This window comes from Poecilia reticulata, chromosome 20, assembly GCF_904066995.2.
Source record: "Poecilia reticulata chromosome 20, P_reticulata-male-v2, whole genome shotgun sequence".
Classification (NCBI taxonomy): Eukaryota; Metazoa; Chordata; class Actinopteri; order Cyprinodontiformes; family Poeciliidae; genus Poecilia; species Poecilia reticulata.
Genome location: NC_088849.1, coordinates 876718 through 901706, shown reverse-complemented (window position 1 = coordinate 901706; position 24989 = coordinate 876718). Strand labels below are relative to the sequence as shown.

Sequence of the window (24989 nt, the reverse complement as noted above, 5' to 3'; positions counted from 1 at the left end):
GCTTAACGGCAAAGAATTCAATTAACAGCAGAAAGGTGTTTTTGGGTTAAAGGACCAGTATCATGTATTTTCCAGGCAGTGTTGTTTTATAGCACAAACCTTCAGTTATTAAAAAACTGAAGGTTTTATAAACGAGTTAAAAGAAATTTAACATCTTGAAATTGGGCCTCTGTCTCTTTAAAAAACTCCTTGTACATGGATGTTGTTCTGAGACAGACAGCAGATCAGAACCAGCTTTATTGATTTGACTGAACCAGTACAACAGACAATCAGTACAGAAACAGCCAACGAGTAAGAAAACTAAACAGTTCCTCACATCTAAACCAATCAAAGAAGATAAATAAAACTGAATGGTGCAGAACTGTTCCATATAATTTCACTTCATCACTCAGAATGTTCAGGTTATAGATATGATGATTTCCACTCATTGCCCCAGTCCTGTGCTTTAATCCTGACCTGCGGGACAAACACTCAACTAAGATCAACTCCAGAGAAGGAAAGTCGATGAGCAAACAGTCTTGTACATTACATCTGAAAATAATTAGTAATCTTACCATTTCTCACTACATCATGTTCTTTTCAGGGCTCACAATTCTCTACAAACATCCCTCAACAGTCTTTGCATGTTAAAATGTGACTATGACATTCATGTGAATCTTAGGAGGTCCAACGCCACCAGGCCACCTTCATGCGATCCCACACAGCATTTAATGAGTCAAAGGCGGGACGCACATCTAGGATGGAGAACTGATAGTTTTCACGGTTCAGTTCTCCATCATAGTAGTCGATGACGTAGCGCACCTCCTTCCCACAGCGGTCAATGATCCAGTCATGGCGGTCAAAAGGCAGTTCATAGCTATGAGAACACATTCAGTTAAAATCATGTAAATGCAGCAGACTGAAACATTTAGGATCTGTAGAATGAATTAAGGGGGATTATTAGCCATTATGGCATCATTTATCACGATAGGTTTTTATCAAACAGTCATAAATAAGTTGTCATAAAATAAGCTACAGACACCCACTGATAATGTACTGAATGTAGACAAACCTAAAAAAACAAACAAAAATGAAGCTGAATCAGAGCAACGTAGCTCTTACCCCATCCAGTGGCGGACGCGGGCTCTGGGAGAGAACTCTTTGGCCTTCCCACCAAACCTCTTCAGTGTGGGCCCACATGGACACTCACTGTGAGAACAAGACCAGAAACAAACCGCTCATCGTTTGAATCTCAAGATACAATTCAAACTCAATATTATTTTATTGATCCCAAAGGGAAATTAAACCACACTGCTCTTCCTGAATCCGAGGTTCGACTATCTTTCATCCTCCAAGTCACTTAAACTGGCTCTTTTAAATACCAGTTCTCTCTGTGCTAAAGCTCTATTAATTAATGATTTCATCACTGAGCATAATATTGATGTTTTATTTCTGACAGAAAATGGCTGAATGACAATAATGAACCAATCGTACTAATTTCATCAGTGCCTCCTAACTACAATTTTTTAAGTGAGAATAGAAAACATAAGAAAGGAGGAGGCGTGGCTTCAATATTTAAGAATACCATGAACTGTAGTAAAATTTCTTTGGGTCATTTCATGTCTTTTGAGTATCCGGGAATTGAGGTTAAAGGTCACAAATGAACTTTGACACTAACTTTATACAAAACTCCAACATAGGTGAAACATTTCTTTACGGGCTTGAATGAGCTACTATCTCTCATATGCATTGATTATGATTGTTTAATAATTGTAAAGGTTTACAAACTCAACATTCATGTTGACAACCGCCAAGACAGGAGCAAAAAAGCTCATTAATATATTAGAGTTTTGGTTTAACACAACATGTCAAACAAGCAACACACACTCATGGACACACACTGGACCTGGTTATCAGTAAGGGTGTGAATATTTCCAATGTCTCTGTAACTGATATCGCCCTGTCAGATCACTTCCTGTTATCTTTGAAAGTTCTTTATCAGTTAACCCACTTGGACAAACAGCTACTGTCACAAGACGTACTTTCACAAAAATCACAGCAGAAACATTTAATCAAATCTACTCCTCTTCCTCGCCCTTAAGCTGTAATGATGTAGATAAGTTGGTAGATGATTTCCAGTCTAAACTTTCAGATATCATTGATTACATTGTCCCCATTAAAGTGAAGGTTGTGTCTGGTAGGAAGAAATTTCCATGGAGAAATGCACAAACAGTTCAATCTGCCAGATAACTCTGCCGTAGGGCTGAACGGAGATGGCATCAAACTCAACTTCATGTTTAAAATGAAATCTATAAAGAAAGATTACCTAACTATCACTCAACACTAAAACATGCAAGAGTGGCTTTCTTTGCAGATGTCATAAACAAAAACATTAACAAAGCTTCAACTTTATTTGCGACAGTTTACAGGCTGACAAACCCTCCTATGACGTTGCCACCTGAACTTCAATCTAATGCCTGCAACAAGTTTTCCAGCTTCTTTTCAGAGTAAATTCAAAAAATCTGAGGATTAATCTGCACATCCACTCTAAAGCCAGTACCAATGTTGTGCCCAAGAAAAACAAATACAGGAAAAATGACCCAGTTTCAGCTACTTAATTATAAAACCCTAGAAGAAATTATAAGTCAGTGAAGCTCAAGTTCCTGCTGTCTGGATGTCCTACCCACACATTTCTTTAAGAAAGTCCTGCCTGTCATGTCATTAATGATCTGATCCAAATAGTAACTCATCGCTCTCTTCAGGTGTTTTTTTCCCCCAGGCTTTGAAAACAGCAGTTATCAAACCACTGATAAAAAAGAACAATCTGGACAAATCACTACTGCAGAATTACAGGCTGATCTCCAACCTCCCATTCATCAGCAAAATGATTGAAAAAGCTGTTTAAAGAATTAAATAGCTTCCTAACAATAGCCAACCGCTTTGACTCCTTCCATGTCTCCTCTTCGGGCCGAGCCCAGCTGGGCTCCGTGGGTAAAATCCCGGCCACCAGGCGCTCGCCATCGTGCCCCATCTGGCTCCGTGCCTGGCTCCAGAGTGGGGCCCTGGTGATCCGCATCCAGGCGAGGGGACGCTAAATCCAATGTTGCTTCTCATCATAAAGGATCTTCAGGCTGCACTTAGTCTGGTTCCTCACCTAGGACCTGTCTGCCTTGGGTGACCCTATCAGGGGCATAAAGCCCCAGACAGCATAGCTCCTAGGATCATTGGGACACTCAAACCCCTCCACCACGATAAGGTGGCAGCCCGAGGAGAGGCCCAAGCCTCATTAATTCAAAATTCTTAATGTTATTGTAGATTGTAATTGCTGCTGGCAGGAAAGATTTCCTGTAGCAGTCTGTATTACAGCCAATTTGCGGAAGCGTCTGACTAAAGACACTGTTTTTTTAAGACAACCTCATGAAGAGGTTGAGTAGGGTTGTCCATAATTTTCTTGATTTTATTTAAAATCCTCCCTTGCATCATCATCTCCAGAGGCTCCACAGTTATCAAAAAAACACAACCAGAACAGAACCTTCAGAACTCTTCGGTACTGAATGACCAACGCTTACCGTGCATGCAGGGCTTCCCACTTAAGGATCTCCTGCCAGGCCTGCTCATTGTTCTGATTGTGGATTTTAATAATGTTGGTCATGTCGTGGGGAGCGAGGTCATCATCCCGCCAGCGCCATCTACAAGGTCATATCAAATCAAAAGTCCCAAGTCATTAGGTTACCATCTACAACACAAACATTAAAACAAAAGACCGCAGCAGAAAATGAAATGCATTTTATTAAAAGTAAGTTGAAAAGTGAAAAAATAAGTGCTTATTCTAGAAAGCAAAAAAAAAATGCATGCATGGTTTTTACCCAGGATTGAAAACCCAAATTCTAGAAAATGTGGAAGTTCTGCAATTGTAAATAATAAAAAAATCCAAGAGATTTTTAAAGCAAAATCTGTTTTGTTAAATCTGAGAAGTCATACGTGTATTCATCATTAAATGATCTCATTTAATGATGAATACACGTATGACAATGTTGATGCATGTGGAACCCAAACTGTGTGAAGACAGCTGGACAATGGCTCTCCACTCCTGCTTTAAGTAGGAATCCAGCAACTTCATTTGAGGAAGTCATTACATTTCACTTTTAATGGTGTTCTTGATGGGCAGAAATCCAAAGTAAAAGGAAATGAATGGACAAGCTTGGACAAAACAGGAACAACAAAAAAGTAGAGACTTGTGTTTAAAGGGAACTTTAAATTCTGGTTGAGAGAGGAGCAACAAAGAAACTAATATCAAAAATTCTGAAACCTCCATGTTTTACACTGAACATCTTTTGTACCAGCCAAGGCCCTGATCTACAAAGATTCCAAATAAGGACTGGTAAATTGTGTAAAGGAAAAAAAGTGCACAAAAATATGCACACGACTAAAGATTGACTGCGCAACTGATTAGAGGAGCAGCAGTGGTACAGACTGGCCTAGTTAAAGCAGGAGTTAGTGTGAGCCACTGGCTCGCTACACGGAAAATGTTGGAGGAGAAATGATTAGAAAGACATTATGCTGGTTACGCTCCTCATAGAATATACAGATATTGTTGAACTTAATGTATTTAACACAAGATTCAGCCATTGTAACTTAAGATGCTGAAAAAGAGTTTGATAAAGTGAATTGGTCTGTTCAATATTAAAAATATTTAGATTTGGAGATTATTTTATTAACTGGATTAAGTTATTCTACACATCACCGAGAGCAACTGTTACTACCAACAATGCAAACCTCAAAGGTCTTCATCTTAGAGGCACAGGACACAGATGTCCACTCTCTCCATCTCGTTTTCCAGTTTTTTAACCCCTTGCAGCAGCAACTCGTCAAAAATCTCTTAGAAAATGTATTCCAATTAATTCAACAGAACATAACATTTGTTTATTTGCTGACAATGTCCTGTTACTACTACAGGATCCATATTCTTCAATGACAAACAATCAGAAGAATTGTCAAAAACATCTAATTCCTCAAATTGGAATAAATCTGCAGTTCTCCTTTTAAATCATTTAAAATGGGAGCCGATCCAAACCATGAGCTCAAGTCATATTACATATCCTGAGATTAAATAACCTCCTAGGTTGTCAGAACTGTTTAATCTTAATTTCATACCTCTTCAACAATCAATAAATGGAAATTCAATAATATTACCAATATACACATCACTTTGGAACAATCTCAATAAATAAAAACCAAACCGTTACCTGGACGGACGGACGGACGGATGACCAACATTATTTATGATGTTCCAAATACTAAACAACTACTCATAGCTTTAACCATTGCTAAGATCGTTCTTATGAAATTGGAAACATCATCAGTCTTATACACTGGAAAAATGTACTCAATGAACACATTTTAATGGAAAAATAACATTTGTGTAATAGATTTTATAAGCTCCTCACTTATACTTATTCATAATTTGACTTATTATTATTGTCATTATTACTTGGTTTTTTTTCAATGGCTCCACATTCTGATAATGTCATTCATATCACCATCATTGCTCATACACTCTCACACACACTGTTAATAATATTCTTTTTAAAAAACAATACTTTGTTTCTATTTCTGCGTTTTTATTAACGCAATATACCACACCATGTATTTTGTACTTTGGTGTAAAATAAATTTCTATAAAAAATAAAATAAAAAGTCATGTTGGGCATTACAACATTGTATACTAATATTATTATTGGCACACTAGGTTTAGTCATGATGTTTTTTGTATTAATATACCTTTTCTGGACTCCTGCAGAGCATCAAGCTGAGTGTCCTGTATGATGTTATTATTATGTTATTATTATTATCAGTGATGTTCTTATCCTGTAGTCCTGCAGCTCAAAATCAGCAATGCAAGAAGAGATTTCTAGAACATTTTTACAAGCTATGACATGTCATTTACTGTAAATATAGCCCCTCCTCGCCGTAGTGACCACTGCGCTCCAGTTTGCACCTACTTTTCAAGAGTGTCAAATATAAAAGCAACAGGTTCAGCACTCTGGTTCAGCTTTACTGCATTGTATTCAGGGAGGTAAGTCATTACATTTGCATGTCCTCCTCCCATGATTAGTTACTTTCTGATGATCAGCATGTTTTCCATATTCATGTTTCTGCACCTGTGATTTTCATTTTGGTATGCAATCCTTTTTGTATATTGTTTTAGATCAGGTTTGAACATGAAATCCAAGTTTTTAGTTGTTTTTATACACAAACTTTTAATAGATCAGGTCTGTAATGTTTTTCAGAAAATCATCTGACCAGAGCACCATTTGCTGCGTCTCCCACAAGTTTTTGATACCTTTATTTGAGCAATAGTTTATTTTCTGCTTAGCGCTCCAATATTGAGGCCAGATTTGTGTAGTTCATAACTAAAAGGTGTCCTGAATGCAAAGAAACTGATGATGTCAGATGAAGGAATAATTATGTTTGTATGCCGCCTGCAGTAAATGAAATCAATGTTTGATCTTGAGAAAAATGTCACAACACGACGGGGTCACATTTACTTCTGGCTCTGCAGCTACTTACACACAATCACGTCTGGTTTAACCATCACTCAGAAAAAAAGAGTAAAATCCCAATACAAAATAATATACTCATGTTATTGATCATAGCCAGCTAATTAACTCCATTCCTAGATGAGTCTCAAACAAAAAACAACTTTGCCAAAGTCAACTAAGAGCATCTGTAGATTTAAAACTATCTAGAAAACAGGTGTAGAGTCCTGAATAAAAAGCGTCATGTACCCCTTCCGCAGCATGGCGTTCCAGAACATCTGTTCTGATGGGTAGACCCAGTTCTTTTCTGCACCGTGACGTGGAATGTTTGACTCCTCTCTGGAGACGGACAGTTTGAAGGGCTGACCTGGAGCTGGCGTTTGGTTTGGAGGAGGCATCTGTACAGAGATGAAAAAGTTAAACCACTTCATAACTTCTTTACAGTCAAAACTCAATGGCCAACTGAAACAGATTAAAACAGATTACTTGCAGAGTAACAATAATCTGGATTTGAATAGTAACGTAATCAGAGACAGTTTAGAAGTTTACAACAATCAAAGCTGCGAGCAGCATCCAGATCTGGGCTGCTCCGTGTCGTGATGTTTTATTGGAATGCCAAACATTTCCCAGGTGTAGGCACTAGACTAGGCAAGTCTTGAAAATTAAGCTGTCATGTTAAATTCAGCTCTGGTGTGAAGTCGCAACAATTTGGCTGAAATGACTTTCCTGATGGAAGTTATAGTTACAGTTTGATGGTTGACAAATATATGCAATTTTGGTGCAATATTGAAATCACTCAAAAGGGATTTAGAGGCACTATTTGCAAATGGTGAGATTCTGAAACTCACCACACATATAGGGTTGACAGTTCACAGTGGGATTCAACATAATGAAGCTCATATACAGCTTCAAATGTAAGAGTCAGCGAAACAAACATCGGATCTAAAAGAAGATCCGATGTTTGTTTCAAAACGGCCAGCTTTCTCTGGGGTCTGGACGATGATGGGTCCTGCAGACTTCATTGTAGGACTTAAGTTACATTTATTATCATATTCAACAAAATTAAAATAGGCTGGTGAGGCTTCTTTGTCAGATTAAAATGATCTTTTCAAAATAATCTTTAAGTGGGTATTGAACCGTTTTCATTATGCTTCTGTATTAAAAATATTGTATTGGCCTGATGTAATATTCTAATCTCAGCTGTTGGTTTTTATTTGCTGCAAGTGGAAAGTCAAACAGAAACAAATGTTTGAAAACATCAGTCATGTTATTAATCTATAAAACGTGTTTGACTTAATTTACTAAAATAAATGGCCTTTTCAACAGTACATCCATCCATCCATCTATGTTCTAACATCCTTGTCCCTCAGTGGGGTCAGGAGGTGCTGGTGCCCATCTCCAGCTGGCGTGCCGGGCGAGAGGCGGGGTCACCCTGGACAGGTCGCCAGTCTGTCACAGGGCAACACAGAGACACACAGGACACACAACCATGCACACACACACTCACATGTGAGGACAATTTAGAGAAACCAATTAACCTGACAGTCATGTTTCTGGACTGTGGGAGGAAACCGGAGTACCTGGAGAAAACCCACCATGCACAGGGAGAACATGGAGACTCCATGCAGAAAGACCCCAGGCTGGGAATCGAACCCAGAACCTTCTTGCTGCAAGGCAACAGCTCTACCAACTGCGCCACTGTGCAGCCCGGTAATATTCCCATGTACTGAATATCACTATGTTGTATGGGTCTAGAGGTGCTGTAAGGTCATTTGTCAGTCCCTTCAAGTTTTTCTTGAGTAGCTGTTAATAGATTATGATCATTTTAGTGCAGATAATGAGATAGACAGGGTGTCCCCATAATCACAATCACACCATAATCCAACTTGCAGTCAGACAAGTACTGTTGTCCTGGCAACCGCCAAACCCAGACTTGTCCATCAGATTGCCAGATGGAGAAGCATAAATCACTCCAGAGAATGAGCCTCCACTGCTCTAGAGTGGCGGCGACTTTACACCCCTGCATCACCCAGTGCTGTATGCCTTACATACATCACCATGGAAACTTCACCATCCCATGAAGCTCTCTGTCTGCTGTTCTTGAGCTAATCTGAAGGCCACATGGGATTTGAAGGTCTGTAGTGATTGACTGCAGAAAGTTGGTGACCTCTTCGCACTATGCGCTTCAGCTGACCGTCAGTTTACTTGGCCTACCACTTTGTGGCTGAGTTGCTGTCTTTCATGTTCTTATAAAACAGCTGATGGTTGACTGGAATATTTAGGAGAGAGGAAATTTCATGACTGGATTTGTTGCACAGGTGGCATCCTATCACAGATCCATGCTGAAATTCACTGAGAGCGACCCATTCTTTTGGCAATACAGTGTAGGTACAGATGATTTTTATTAGTTCATTTTCATACAATTTCTATTTATCATAGCTTTTGTCTGTTTCAAATTATGTTAGTGATCATTATGAACTTTCGGTCATTAACATGAACAACAATTTTGTTCATGTATGTATGTGGACACGCGAGATTAAGAGCAACTCATTCATTCAAATAATTTCTACCCATTATACTTTGCTTAACTGAAGAGGATGTTCATCACAGTAGTCATGTCAGAGTGGGCTTACCACACAGTGAAAAGTGCCAACAGGAATCCCAGTTTGAATCTTAAACCGATTTTTGTTCACTTATGTAAACATTCAATTGATTCCCAGTTTAGCAAAGGAGCAAATGTAAATCAAAAGACCTAAACTTTCACTTAGATTTTTTCACAAAATACTTTTCAAACACAGCCTGCTGCCTGTACACTGTTCATGTAGGTACCATATTCGCTGGGTCAATGTCACTATTCTTGGGTTCTGCAGCTCTCATGGGACACTCCACAAACTCGTAGGCTCGGTCCTGATGGGCTGGACCTGCACCTTTTATCGGGACCTCTGAAAGAGAAGATGCTGTCAAAGATGAGAAAAGTTTGAAAGATAAGAACCATAGCTCTCACATTTTAGCTAAATGTAGTTACCAAAAAAACTAAAGCAATGTGTTCTGACCTTAAAATTAAACTAGTTACCTTTGATAGGCTGAGCTTGATGCATGGGACATCCTGAAGGTGGTGATGCTGAGAAAATAAAATTCAATTAACATTATAAACAAAATATCATTGATTACATCTATGGCAAGCTATATTAAAATATGTGGAAGGTCATGATAATATCAACCTTTGGTAGACTGGACTTGGTGCATAGGACAGCCTTGCGGAGGAATGGCCTCTATGGCCTCTGCTCGGACAGTCAGCGCACCATCAGAGGACACACCCGATCCCATCTTGACCTATCGCTTGATGGAAAATACAAAGCATCCATTGAAAACCACCATAAAGCAAGGGTCTCCAATCTTATCTTATCTGAGCTACTCTACCCACTCTTCCATTTGTGTAGTGATGACTAGTATTTGTTCTGTGAACAAATAACCAAACCTGAGCTGTGGATCTCTGCATCTGGTCCAGAGTCGCCATGAGCCTGTTGGCTGCATCTCTGATCTATCATTATTATTAAAGTTTGTGGTTGTAATGTGACAAAATAGAAAAGTTCAAGGGGTATTGAAACCTTTAGATATAATAGCTATAAGACAATGTGACCTCACATGGTTGGTTGGTTGGGTGTTGTGTAAAACTCCTTCAAATACAAACCAAATGGACTCGTCACTGTTCATTTCTTAGATTATGTCAGAGTTCAGTACAACTGTCTGTTAAATGTATGTTATTCTTTTCACAAGATAAACAGCATATATTCTCCATTAATGTCAAATCAAACACATATTAATACTTTAATAACTGTTGTGAAATGTGATGTGATTAGTAATTTGCATAATTTCCCCTTTTCAAAACCTTTAACCTGACAGTATCATGAGGAATGGAGCTTGAAATGACAGCATAGAGGCATTCAAGTCTGTCGAACAGTGTTCTGTGTCAAATACAAAAAAATATGTACTCCACTTCTGAGAATTGCACTAGGGTTTATAATAATAATAACTTTAAGACTAACAATAAGTACATTTCTAAGTTTTAAGGCTTAAAATTGTGATGTTACTTTTTAGACCCCGTAGGAACACTGGTACAGGAAAAAGTTTTTATACACGTTTATCCCATGAACACAACCTATTTTCACAAGTGACTGTTACAAAAGGTTCTCAAGGCATGTTCTGATTTCAGGCTTAGGTTTTACTCACTAAAGCTAATTGGTTTGTTTCAGAGTTCTTAAAAACAATTTAATTGTGAACTTTACTACACTTAAGCTTATGACTGATGAGGAGCCAGTCAACTGTAATCCATCACCCCTGCTGTAGCCCTACAGACCAGCGTGCAGCATTAGCTTAGTTGCAAATACAGATTAGGGTCGCTGTGTTTTTGTATAGACTAAAGATAGATCTGCAGCTCAGCCTTCACAAACTGTAGACAAAAAGGATTAAATACTTCACATCTAAAACATTTAATGTCTGTACATAAGAGGAATTAAAGCTAATTAGAGGATACTAGCCTAAATTTAAGTATGAACAGGCAGTCACACTTCTTCCAACCCATTACCTCTGATGGCTCAAGCCAAGGTGGCTCTAGTGATCAATAGTAAGCTTGTAAACTGTGTGAGGTGCAAATTATCAAGGCCCTAAAGCTTTAAAGCTGGTTTAAAGACCAGACTGAGCAAGTATTAAGTAATTATCGGCCGATAATTATTGGCCCAATATCAAGGCATCATTCTGTCCAATATATCAAATAGCAGCAATAACATATTCAGTGGTGTGGGTATCAATCACCCCAACTACTGACTGCATGGAGGTCAAGTGGCATCAGAATAATTGTAGAAAACAACTGTGGGACTGGAAATAAATCATTTTAACATTTTCTCAAGTCAGAAAACAACCATCATAATTTTAATAACACTACAAGTAAAAAAATAACATATCAAGTAACCCAGGGTGTTGCATGCAAACAATGGAAATATAAACATAAAAAGGTCTGAATGACCCCAACGGGGAACGTCCAACACTTTATGAATGCAGCTCAGCTTGTCAGTCAACAGAGAACATGGCAACTGTAGGTTGGAACTTCTTTAAGGTTTCAGAGGAAGACAATACTCTGCTTAAAAAGTGTTGAAAGTTCTGCCAGTTGAAAAACAGCATATCATCTAAGATGCAATCTTTGCTTTGACACAATATAAAGATGGCAGCAACAAGTCACCTTTCAAGAAACCATTGGGACTCAAATCCATTGCAAAGTTTTTGATGAAACATGAATATTTGCTCACAAAACATAAGGGCTGAAACGATCACGTGAATGACGGCACTTGAAGACCAACCCTCCACCCCAGTTGAAGACGGGGTTGTTTTCGGCTCATTTGCCCCTTGGAGCTGCAGCTACTTTTCTGATGTGCGTCTTCCAGATAAGTATGATGCGATCACCAAGGGCATTCGTACTTTGATTGCACAGAAATATTATGTCTGTGTTTGACAGAAGAGTTAATGAAATAAACTTCTTCTACTAATAATTTCTGTCAAGTTGTAGACTGGGTTAGAGTAATGCTGATCCTTACTGGTTTCATTCTAAGCCTCACCATGAATATAAGAGTTAATAATATCCATAATTGTACATTAGTTGTATAAATTAATGTGCTTTTAATTTAACTTGTGCAAGAGCATTTTCTATTTTGAACTTGTGAAATTAATATTTTCACTTTTTATTTATTTAAACTTCCTGATCAATTTTAGAGACATTGTTTTTGTAGTAATTCACTTTATTTAAATAAATGTTTATTTGAGATATGGTTTATTTTAGGGATTTTCTGATCAGGTCACCGGTCACCAATACTGATCACCTGGATTGGCTGCAAATTTTTCACTTTAGATACAAACATTATTATGTGACCTGGCAAAATGGAAAAATAATCTGGTAATAAAATCACCTAGTTTAGACAAAAAACATGCAAAAAACATGCAGGCACAATACAACAAGTATCCAGTCAAAAACAACTGAAAAACCTGAGATCAGTAATACGATATTCAACAGCAAGACTCTCACAGCCGAACAAAGTCAAATAAATCTCCCAACACTGCCTAAATAATGTCAAGTAAAAAGTGAAACATTCATTTCTAGTCAAATGCCGGTTACAGTTACTAAATCAAAAGTGCCTGATTGTTTTGTGTTGCTTCTGATAGCTTGGTTTTGACCAAGCTGAGTAATTCTGCAGAACACAGAGGAGGCAGAAGAGCTTGATTTTTTCCCCCACAGATTAGCTGTCCTAAGAAGAGACAAAGTTTAAAACGTATGTAAAACCCTTGTCTGTCTTAAAACGCAAATTCCCATATGATGTCGCTGAGGATTTATTGCCCGGTGCTTGTGCGGTGTGGAGGAAACGGGTAGGTCCACTGTACGCGGGACCTCTGCAGATTGTGAAGTATAAGATACTGCTGATCGGTTTTTGTGATCAGCAACACCAGTCAGACTTTTTCACTGAGATCGACCGATTACCACACCACCAGTTTATGTTGACATATTTAAGGCAGCATGTCACTTTAAAGTTTTATGCCTTTTAAAAAGGTCAACTGCTTTTGTTTTAGAGTGTTTATTATGTCAAAGTCTTACCTTTTTGTTCACTAGTCTTATTTCCAGCTATGTTATCAGTTATTGGCTAAGTGTAAATACTAAAGAGCCAGACGCTGGCCAAACATGATGTTGGCCATTGTGTGTAAAATGTAACGGCATGACCACATGGAACAAATTACAGCAAAACTACAGATAAATGACATCTTAGAAAAATGGTCCCCAATTCAAACGCTCATTTCAAACCACAGCTGATGGAGATTACGATTGATAAGAGATTCTTACCTGTGTCTTTTTTTTTTTTTAAGACTGTGGACAAACAAAGCCTCTTAAAGTTAAAAAAATGGAACAGCACACACCACACATAATTTTTTGTTCACAAAGATGTATCATTCTCAATAAATGCTCAACGTGCACTTCTAAATGCCAGGCTACAGGTTATAACTGCCGTTCACGTTGAGCTTGGCAAGCAAAGAAGCGCTGTGTTTTTAAACTTGACTCTGATTCTTATTTTGAAGCTTTTCTGCTAAAAGACCTTCAAAATTGTCTAGTTTGAGTGAGAGCTGTGGCGTGATCTGCACCGAGGTAAACTTCAGAGGAACGCAGCAGCGCGTGAGATGGCCACCAGCAGTATGGTGCCAGTTTCATGCCCTGTTCAATGCATTAACTATAAAAACATCTTTCAGGAAAGATTCTGCTCTGCTGGTAAAATGCTGAGATGCATGGATTTCTGGTTTATTGAAAATAAATTTATTATTTATCAATAAATAACTAGGCTTTACTTGGGGAGTGGGGCGCGAAAAAAGCCTGGTGACCTGCCAGGCTTATAATACACTGAGTAAAATCCTGCTGTATAAAGCTGTCTTTTGGGAATCATTCCACTCCACTGGTAAAGTATGCAGCACAAAATGGAAAACAAGTGTTTTCCATTTGTTTTATCACTAATATCCCTTTGGCTCCATAATGTTTGTCTTTGGTTGTTAGTGTTCAGTTTTGTTTAGGTTTGTAAAAATTCCTCGAATGAGCCGAGTACCTTGATAACTAAAATTCCTCGGAGTAAATTACCTGCCTCAAAGGTTTGTTAAATTAAGTTTTATTATTTAGCAGACTGATTATGTAGCGCAACGCTGTGACTTCTGCCTCCGAGTTGTTCGTATGTGCTAGCAGCATTAGCATCCGATTTTCAAGTTTGGTCAAGGGGCAATTTATTGATTTATGATAATGTCCAGATTTTTAGCGTGTTTTCAGTAGACCAATAAGCCGAGTACCTCGATTTTAAATACTTAAAATGACTGGCACAATGCCTGGAGTACAGCAGCCATTCTCCTCCCAGAGCTCCTTCCTGGTGTCGGGTTCAAATCGAACGGTGGAGAAGAGAGTGGCGGGTGTATTTATATAGGCGAGTGGATAGACTGAACATGGCAGGCTACTGAGCTGTAGATGCTTCGCATAAGTGTTGTTTTACAGACAAACCAAAAAATTTAATTTACCACCATCTTGGGCACAACAAATGGGTGTCAGTACAGCTGTCATTTCTGTTTTCATGTATGACGAAAGAGTCAAAACCCATCACTAACATTGACACAAAACCTGTAAATGGCTGTGAGAGTCAGAGTTCATCCATTGACTGAAGATGAATACAGAAATTAAAAACTGGTGTTTATAGACATTTTTATGTGTCTTTGTGAACTTGCTGCTTTATTATTAAATTGAATATCATTTCATATTTTTGTATAATTTTGTCCAGTTTAACTTAAAAATAGAGCTGTTATTGTTTCTAGTTAATTTTCGAAACTACAGAAAACTGTTATTGATGTGCAAATATGAAAATTTGGGGCAATTTATTGATTTATGATAATGTCCAGATTTAGCAGTATAAATATTGACATCCAATATTTATACTGCTGTTATGGTAGAATTTACCAGTATTTTACCCAATTTTTTATTTGATTACTTGATTAATGGTAAGAATTAGAAATGCTCCAATCAGGTTTTTTGCTGCCGGTTCCGATCACCCATATGAGAGCCAATCACTGCCGATCATTGCCTGGATTGGCTGTTTATTTTTTGCATTATGTATAAATGTTATTTTGTGATCTGGCATAATTAAGAAATTATCTGGTAATAAATTCACCTAATTTAGACAAACATGCAAAATACTTGTCTAAATTAGACTGCTGTGGTATTCCACAGCAGTCAGTAAAATAATATTTAGCAGTTAGGCTCTTAGCCTAAATTATATACGAGTCAAAATAAAGAATCCTGAGTTACTAAATCAAAACTTCCTGAGAGCACGGTGTCGAGAAAAGTCGAGCTCATCCCACTTCCCCATGCTAGAGATTTTAGTTTAATAGTAATAATAAATAAAATTACCTTAAAATTAATTACACAGGTGACATCAAGACCCAACAGTAGAGTCAGACGGTAATAAAATGAATCTGGTTGTGTGTGTTGTTATTGTGTCCTGCAAACTTTGCTTTAATTCTACTTTTTTCTATTTAATCATAAAAAATCAAAGTCAGGCAGAAAGAGAGTCATGGAACAGGAAGAGCTCATTTCCTTAATAAAGAGGAAGTTTCTTTCTTGCATCAGCCTAAAAATAATTCAGACCATTCCTTATTTTAAAGCATTAAAGGTTTTTAAAGAATAAAATCTAAACATTTTGAGAGATTGGATAAAACCCAGAGTGAAATACTTAAAATAATGACTTATAATTATGCCAATAATTAATATTGGTTTAACCAGTGGTTGATGTTGATTTGATTATAAGAATATTTACACTTACTCTTACACTTGTGGAAGTACTTAAAGGTAAAACAAGTAACTGTAACTTGGTATCAGATAATTAGAATAATGGATATTCTTGGTTTCTTTTCAGAAATGTCTGTAATAACTCACATTATGATTATAATAAGAGTAACTAATAAGTTATGGTTATTATAACATTATAAATGAATGTTAAATCAGAGAAACTAAAAGGTTATAAATGTGATTTTGACATTGAACTTGAAAAGGTGTAAAATGTTGTAACTGTAATTAAAGGTCACTGATGTTGTGTTGGAGGTAGATGGTAGGTGAAAGGTCAGGGGAAAAGAGGAACTGATAGGAGAGCGGAGGTGACCAAGGCCTTATTGCTAAACTTCAACTTGCCTAAGAAAAGGTTGGGCAGGAAACAGAGGTAGGAGGAACTGTTGAGCAACTTGGGGACATTAGAACAGAGATCCGGTCATAAGGTCTCCAGGGTGATGGAGATGAGATCATCTGTCCAAGTAGTCAGCCAATGAGAGGCACAGCAACAAAGCTAGCCAATGTAAACGCACCAAAAGGTGGATAAACCCTTTATAAGGTGGGTGCAAAAGAGGAATCTTTGGTTGGATCCTTCAGGCAGCTTGGAGCCAAGACGGAGATGGACAAAGAACTCTGCAGCTGAAGAAGAGCCGGGGCCACAGAACCGGAGACTGTTCTGCACATGGGGACCAACCCGTTAGCCCCGCAACATGTGGCTTCAAATCGCACTTCTCTCAACAGCTGGGTTTAGACCCCCAAAGACAAAGACCAAGGCAAAGATGAAGATAAAGACAAAGGCAAAGAGGAAGAACTGGTGTGTTCCTTCCGTGGGACCAGGAAGATCGTGAGACGAGGAGAAGGGAGCTACAGAGCCGCAAGACAAGAAGCTGAGGACCGCTACACGCATGAGGAAGTTACCCTGAGGCCCGAGTCCTGCTGCTCTAAGTCAGTACTCTTCCTGTACTGGGAACCTCCTGCTGCTGCAACACCTTCTTCATCATCAGGCCAGTTCTGGGGTTCAAAATGCCAAACTCTGTCCGTCTCTCTCAAAGTTTCCCTCTTTTAGTTCTCAGTGTCAGCATTAGGGAAAGATAGGTTAGATTATGGATTTTACTTATTTGATTATTTCTGCTACTGAATTAAGCTGTACTGACCCTTGCAAAATTGCCTTACTAATAAAATAATTAGCATTAAGAAAATCTAAAAGATGTTGTGGACATTCAATTAATGAGTCACCTTAAAGTTCTTTGATGGTCAGAAGTTTGATTCTGGGAGGAAAAAGTAGAAATGTTTTATAGGTTGCTTTTAGCCAAAACTAAAACAACACCCTTGGGACTCGCCCGAGTCACTAAAACCAACCTGGTTCAGTAACAAGTGCAAGTTGTAAAAAAGAGAAAGAGCGACCGTTAACAGGTGAAGCTGTGAAGCTAGTTGATTGCAGGCTGCTCAATCTGGCTAATTCACAGGGTGAAGAAGGTGGGACATCTGGAGGGGGAGGTCGTTAGAAACCAGGCTAGTCTTTCTCCATGCCAGCTTAAACAGAGTTTACTCAGTTCTGAACAGGGTAAAATCCCATCAGATTTAGGAAACTCAATTCACCCGTTAGATGGAGAGCTGGCTGCACATCTCCCTCCTCTGAGAAGAGGAAGTAGAGAGAGAGAGAAGGGGGGGGAGGTGTTGCGCAACAACAAGGGCTAGCCGTGCCGTGCTGCAATGAGCACGGCTCTGATTGGCTGTTTTTGACTGAGGTGAATAATTCTGCAGAACACAAGAGGAGGCAGAGGAGATCGGTTTTGATGATCGGCAATCACTGATCATAAATTTTTTCACAAAATTTGGGCGATTATGATAGGTGGCCGGTCAATCGGCACACCTCTAGTAAGAATAATCTATAACAGGGTTTCCCCTATAAATCTTGCTAAGCCCGGTGGTCAGGGTGCCAAGGCGGTCCACCAGCGGTTCACAGTGTTTTTGTATTAAGAGACGTTAAGTTGACAATAAAGGCAAAAATATTACTGGGTATGTTACGGAACATATCGCCAGTGAAAAGCTATTTAAACCCACAAATCTAAAAAACAACTAATCAAAAAATACAATTAAAATGAATATCAATTATTTGCACTTCTGTTTAATCCAAATTAAGTCAGCGGCTTCAGGGACCAGTTTTTTATTATTTTTATTATATTAGCCTATATGGATAGGCTAATATTTTAACACTGACCAGATACGTAAATGTAACATTTGTTTATTGAGATGAACAATGCTGCTAAATTTAATTTAATGGTTTCAGTATACATAAATTAAAAGATTTTTTAAATTGTTAAACATTTAAATGTAAGATTTTAAGGAGCTGACTGCTAGTAAAGTACGGCGGGCAGAGCCGGCCCAAGGCATAAGCAAACTAAGCGACCGCTTAGGGCCCCAGGGCCACTAAGGGGCCCCTGAGTGGAGCCGATTTTTTTATTTTATTTTTTTGTAATAATTTCTATGTCATTATAATATCAAAAACACACAATTTCACTATAAAGTGATTTTTACAATAACATATATTTGACAATGTATGTAGAAATTATTTTATGGATAAAAAGAAAAAAAAATATTGCTCCTGGGGGCCCCCTGGTGGCCGCGGCAGGTACTGCATGCTTCGCCGGTAATAAAAGCTGCAATGAGCAGAGCAGCCAAACGTCCAAAGCTTTCATCAGAAGTTAAGTTAGCAAAACAATGTCTCAAAAACTTCTTTCAGGGAGGGAGAGAAGAAAGAGTAAAAACAGAAAAAAGCCAAGATAAAGGTTTGTTTTAATGTGCCTTGGTAATGTAATGTAAAAGATTTATAAAGCTGCTAATAGAAAATTAGCTTGATAGCGACCTGGAACGGTCCAGTTCAACAGCCAAACATTTATGCTAGGGTCTTTGTGTTTGTGTGAAACTGAGTTTAAACTTTAAATGAGTTGATTCTCCTACGTGGCTCTGTATATTTCTGGCTTCAAAACGCCGAGTTTGATAACGTTTAATAATAATTAAAACTTCTCAATGTTTGACATTGTCTAGTAAAATGTTTTTTCGTCAGGCTACACAGCTGCTACATCAATCAGCTGCTCTATGCTGTAGTTGGGAATTTGTCGTTTGCTGCTGGTTATAATCATTTTGTGGCTAAAACAAACATTATTTTACATCAACTTCTAAGTTATGTGAAACTTCTGTTAAAATCATTTGAAAGCTCAGAATCAGTCCGGTACCGGTCCACATTCTCAGAGGAGAAAGACTCACCTGGTATCAATGACATTTTTAGCTATTGGAGTAACGCTTAAGAGAAATTTATTTAATCACAGAATGTCATGAATATGTGTATAGGGCTGCACCGATTGCAGTTTTCTAGCCGATCCCTGGTTACCGATCTTTAAAAAGCCTGACCTGCTGATTTTGATTTTGGCTGATATAAATATTTTTGTCTGAAATTTTGCTAAATATAGCAAGAAAGTCACTGTTGGCAACAGTGTGGTGAATATTGTTACCTGTAAACGTTCAGACCTGACCTGATTGGTCTGTCAGTCAAACCTCTCACTGCAGAGCAGAAGAGGACAGAGGCTGATTTATAAACCTTTGCTGATGTAGACAAGATTAGGGGATAAGATCAGCTTCACATGTAAGTATCGGCCAATCACGATCCCCCAAAATTAAGGAAATCGGCGCCCAGAAATCAACTGGTCAATAAATCAGTTGGCCAATAAATGTATCCTATATTATGCATGTAGATAATGTAAACAACACAGCCAGAGATGCAGTAAGTTTATAGCAGGTCTGTGAATGATCTAATGATCAGACTGCTGATTGCAGCCGGTCCACATTGTTACCAGAACTAGAGGGCCCCAAAACCACATTTCACTTAGGGCCCCTTGGAGGCTTGGGCCGGCCCTGATGGCGGGTCACCAGTTTATCACCCTGCTATAGAACACTTGAAAATAATCGTTTAGAATCGTTCAAGTAACATGGCCCAATATTTATGTTTAGTCATGATGTTTTTCTTTTTGGTTTAATTGTGTAACTATTGCTGGTAGTCCGGCGGTATTCATCTAATCGAAGCAGGCATCTTTTCCTGCAAATTTGTGGGAAATGCAGCTGATATAATCTGCATCAAAATTTCTGGGCAAAATAGACACATTTATGCAGAGCATGAAGACAGTAAGGTACCATAAAGTGAACGGGAATTATTCGTATCCTGCAGCTCAAAATCGGTATTGGAAGAGGAGACTTGTAATCCAGTTTTTTATTATTTTTATTTTGTATTCTTTAAATGTTTCAAATATTTGACAAGCAATGACTTTTGTCCTTGTATCTATGCCTGCTGCTCACCACAATGACTTCAAATCTTTGCGTGCCAGCTTACACCTACTTTTTAAAAGTGTGAAATATAGACTCAAAAGCAACATCCACCAATCTGGTTCAGATGTAGTAAATTGCATTGCCGTCAATACATTTGAATATTTGTCTTCAAGTGCTTCCGCTTGCCTTGCTGTATGAAGTGAACTCTGAAGATCTGGAGTACAGCAGCCTTTGAAGATTCGGGTCCTTTCAAAGAGTCATAAATCCCTTCATTCCTCTTCTTCAGGTTTATTGGACATTGGCAAGAACCTAATGATGCATTACCACGGCCCAGTGGTGAGGAAGGTGGACCAAATATTGCCCAGAAAAAAAAGTAAGACTACCCTTCAAACAAACTGCTTAAAAATATAAAAGAAAAAAATAAAAGTGTATCAAGTAAAATAGTGTTTGTTTCTTTGCAGTCTCTTCCAAATCCACATAACGACAACTACAATTGTAATGTTCTGGAATGTGTATTCTGGCTGTGCTCAATCCATTATCTGTAGTTGATTTGTCATGGCTTCCTGTGAGGAGCAGCCAATCAGAGGTCAGGGTCTGTGGACAAACCACATACAAGTCCCACTGAGTTTGACAGTTTAAATTATTTCATGACACCTGTGTACGATGGCCCTGAAGTGCAAACCACTTCAACAAAATTATTAACATGGCACAATTACAAAAACACAACAACAAAGCACATTTACAACTTAAAAAAATGCTACAACATTAACAAAATGGAAGAGATATGTCCCAGTGAGAGACCTGAGAAATCGCTGATGGGACAATGAGCGTGAATACATATCATATACGCCGAGTCCTGCTTACGTCGGCGCCATTTTGAAAGTGGCAGTGGAGAGAAGACTGAACCCCTGCTGGTGCTCTGTGTTGCCAGTATAATACAAATAAATTTGTTGTTGGAGCCTAAGAATTAGATTAATTTACTTTTTGCTAAATTATTAATGTTACAGATCTAAGGTCATGTGAATGGTAGATCTACTGTTTATTTATTCATTTGTGTTGCTGAGACCCTCCTTGTCAATAAGCCTCCTGCTGTGACTAACAAGCTGCTGTAGTTGATCTGATTGTTCGGTGAAGGAGTGAAACTGTTTTTCTACCACAAATTAACATATACATTTTTTGTATGAAGTCAGGAGAATATTTCTGTTATTTTTATAAGTCATACTTTGACCCCCCAGGGGGCGTTCAGAGGACGGCAGGGGGCGCTGGGATGCCTTTGGGGGGCGTTTGGTCAAAGGTAAACTTTACACTTTAAATCCATAACACCAGTTTAGACTTTGAGCAACTTGGTAAAACTGTATTGTGTAACATTAAATCATACTTGGCTGCAACTGTATCGATGGCAGCTCTTCTTCTATTCAGTGTTTGTAGCTTCTGTTAGCTTCTTGCCGCAGCTCCGTTCTCCTGCTACTGGCAGCTAAAATCATGATACCCTCACTGTGTATCCCTCTGAAAAATGAACCCATTTAAATAAAGAAATAAACAAATCCCTCCATGGGTGATACCACGATAGAGAGCCTTCATTTTATAGTGTTAACACGGTGCTGTAAGTGGTCCGGTATGAAACCGGGGTGATAGAACAACACAGCACTTTTAAATTTCAATAATCAGAATGCAGAAATTGTTTCCGTTGTTTTAAAAGGTTTATGTCAGTCTGCCTTTTCCCCATCGATACGTTTCCTGACCGCCCTGCAACTTAGGGGGCTATAAAAAATTTTTTAAAAAAAGACGTTCACATAGCGCAAAACTCTGAAACAGGAGAAACGGGACATAAAACGGAGCATAAAAACAGAGAATCTGACGCTGAACAGTGAAAAATCAACACATGATGTGAAACACATGATTATTAGGAGGCGCAGCAGGTGATGAGTGAAGATTACTGATGGTCAATAAACGATAAAATAAATGTAGCAACAGGAAAGAAACTAAAGTGGACATAGCAATAAACCAAGAGAGGATAAAACTAATCAAATAAATGAATGAAGAACAAAATGCAAGAATAAACTAAGAAACTAAAGTAAATACAGAGGAATAAACTGGTATGGCAAGACCTTTCGAGCAATAATTAATACAGAGACTGTATGGCAAGAATAAACAGACACTATTTCCACATAAAAGGTAAAATAATATTGTTGAAGTGCCATGGGTTTGTTGAGACCACATCTAGTACTGAGAATAAATATATCTTACAGACCATAACAGTAAAGAACTGATCACTTTTATGTTTTTAATTAGATTTGATATATTTATTTCTTCAATATCATTTTTCATGTCAGTGTTAATGTCATGAGGCTTTTGACTCCATGACACTTTCAATTTGACTCATTAGGATTTGATTAAGAACCAGATTTGTTCTTTGTAATTTCTGTCCAGTAAAACTATTAATCTATAAATCAATAGACAGGTCTATATAAAGATATAATCCATGTTTCTGTCTCATATTTGTATGGCATTAAAAGGATCTGGAACTTTAGTTTTTCCACTGAAAGCTCTGGTTTACACAGTAAATGCCATGTGGGTGAAATGTTATGGATGATACTCTGATGTCCCATTCTCCTGAAGGCAGCACAGAGCTGCACCACCAGAACCTCACAGAAACACTGAAGAGAAGAAGAGCTATGATTAATGTAGTTACAGTTCTATCCATGTTTTAATGTTGCAGAGCTCAGTCGTTTGCAAATAGTTCAAAGTTTAAACTGGCATGTTGTACAACTTTTATCTGCTCATTTGTGGAATATTTAACAACTAGAAAATGGCAAAGAATAAGAATATATTCTCCACTCTGACTGGCTGCTGTTAGACCTACAGATTTTAACTTGAATGTTTATAACATTTTTCATAGACACCTGTGAAAATATTTTCTATTCCCAGGGCTCTTTTGTTCTCTGGAAAATTATTTTTGATAAATACAGAGACAAGCATAAAAATAAAAACATCTACAATAGTGATAGTAATATTAATGATAAAATAATTGTCAGTGCAAAGTAACCTATACATTCTTTGGTGGGGGCGCTGGGCTGAAACAGGTTGAGAAACACTGTTGTAATGTCCTTAAGGACTGCTAACACATGGAGACCATTCTTATTTAAAGGACGCTTCATTAAAGTAATCACGCGGTCTTCTGTTCAACTTGCCGCGGTTACAGAAATGTCCATTCTATGTTTAACACCGGTTCGTTTGAGACATTGAGAGAGGAAGGGCGAATTGACCGACTTTACTACATCTGGGTAAAATAGCATAGAACTACTTCCGAGCTCTAAATCTCTGTGGTTATTATTAAGCCTTTAATCAGAACGAACAGCAAAAACGTCATAACCCGAGATTCTTGTTTTCGCCATCTAACGAGTTACAAAAGCATGACTAAAGCACGGCCATTTAACGCTAGCTAAGCTACTAGCAGCTATGTTAACGTTAGGTAGAGAGAAGAAAAACTTACAGAATAATAAATAGATCGCAGTGGTAAAGTTTTCAGTAAAATCCCTTCCTGTGGTTTGTCTCTGACCAGATAATGTTGAAAGAGATTAATAAACTGTTAAAGCAAAGACTAACCTGTGCAAACGATGACTGCTTTCCTCCAATGTCACCGTGAGACAGTGGTCCACTTGTGCAACTACGAACGTAAGTTCTTTGCATCATCACGCCAAAGCTGACGAAGTGTGGCAGGATATGGCAGGCCGTTTTAACATAAATTCGGTTTTGTCTAACTGTCCATATTACATTCTAGAGATATCTAAGATTCATTTTGACTTGACAAAACTACATTTTGACTATCCGCAATGGTAATTTAAGATATCTGCTTTTACATTCTGACTAGTAAGAATAATAATTCAAGATATATCAAAATGCATTTAGACAAGCCTAAATTCCTATCTATTTCTAATGACGTCGCCTGAGCTGTCATTTGACGTAGTATATAGCTGCAATTACGATTTAAAATCATCATCGTAACCCTAACCCTCTCGAACGTAATTATGACTAGTCAAAATTAAATTTTTAGATATCTGAATTAATTCCAAATTACACCAAACAAAAATATAAACATTGTTTTTGCACTCATTTTAAAGAACTCTAGATCCTAAACAACCATCCATCCATCCATTTTCTGTACACTCTTGTACCATAGTGGGGTCGGAAGCATAGACATAATATAAGAGTAGACTCCACATTGGCTGCTCCGGCGCAGGAAATACGGCGGCCATCTTGGAGCGGTATACCCTCCTACTTTGCTCAATCAAAACAGCAGAAGATGCCTCAGTACTGAAGGATATTGTTGTTCGGATCGATGGACTATTGATGTGAAGGCTCCACAGAGAACATTTCTGTGGAAATGTTCTCTTTTATTGTGGACAATAATATGTCCACAAATATGGACATATTATTGTGTATATGTCCATATTTACCAATAATATATATACACAATATATTATTGTGTATATATTGTGATTAGAATATTACTTTACTGTATTTATGTCCACCGGCGAGATACCAGCTAATATTAGCTACAGTGTTTGGTGTAATACGGGTTCAGCCGCTATGAAGGATAACTGAGATTCCGTAAATCCCCAAAAAAAAAAAAATATATATATATATATATATATATATATATATATATATATATATATATATATATATATATATATATATATATTCTCTAACATTGACTTAGATTATCTGACACAAGAGCCTACATTATAAATGAAACAATGTAACAC

General features: G+C 37.9%; 1 protein-coding gene across 5 annotated transcripts; it reads right to left on the bottom strand.

Annotated features, from left to right (window-relative positions):
* Nucleotides 1-219: 219 nt before the first annotated feature.
* On the bottom strand, nucleotides 220-23958 carry hccsb (holocytochrome c synthase b). Of its 5 annotated transcripts, none has more exons than XM_008438259.3 (8): nucleotides 23827-23958; nucleotides 9740-9857; nucleotides 9592-9639; nucleotides 9348-9475; nucleotides 6768-6916; nucleotides 3549-3668; nucleotides 1102-1188; nucleotides 220-856 (listed from the first exon to the last, which is right to left on the bottom strand). In XM_008438259.3, the coding sequence occupies exons 2-8, from the start codon at nucleotides 9843-9845 to the stop codon at nucleotides 658-660; spliced, it is 837 nt and encodes a 278-aa protein (XP_008436481.1). In that variant the 5' UTR covers nucleotides 9846-9857; nucleotides 23827-23958; the 3' UTR covers nucleotides 220-657. The 5 variants fall into 5 exon arrangements, with proteins under 5 accessions (XP_008436481.1, XP_008436482.1, XP_017157485.1 ...); XM_008438260.3 differs by having other exon boundaries at nucleotides 9348-9460; XM_017301996.2 differs by having other exon boundaries at nucleotides 23714-23845.
* Between the last annotated feature and the right edge of the window lie 1031 nt (nucleotides 23959-24989).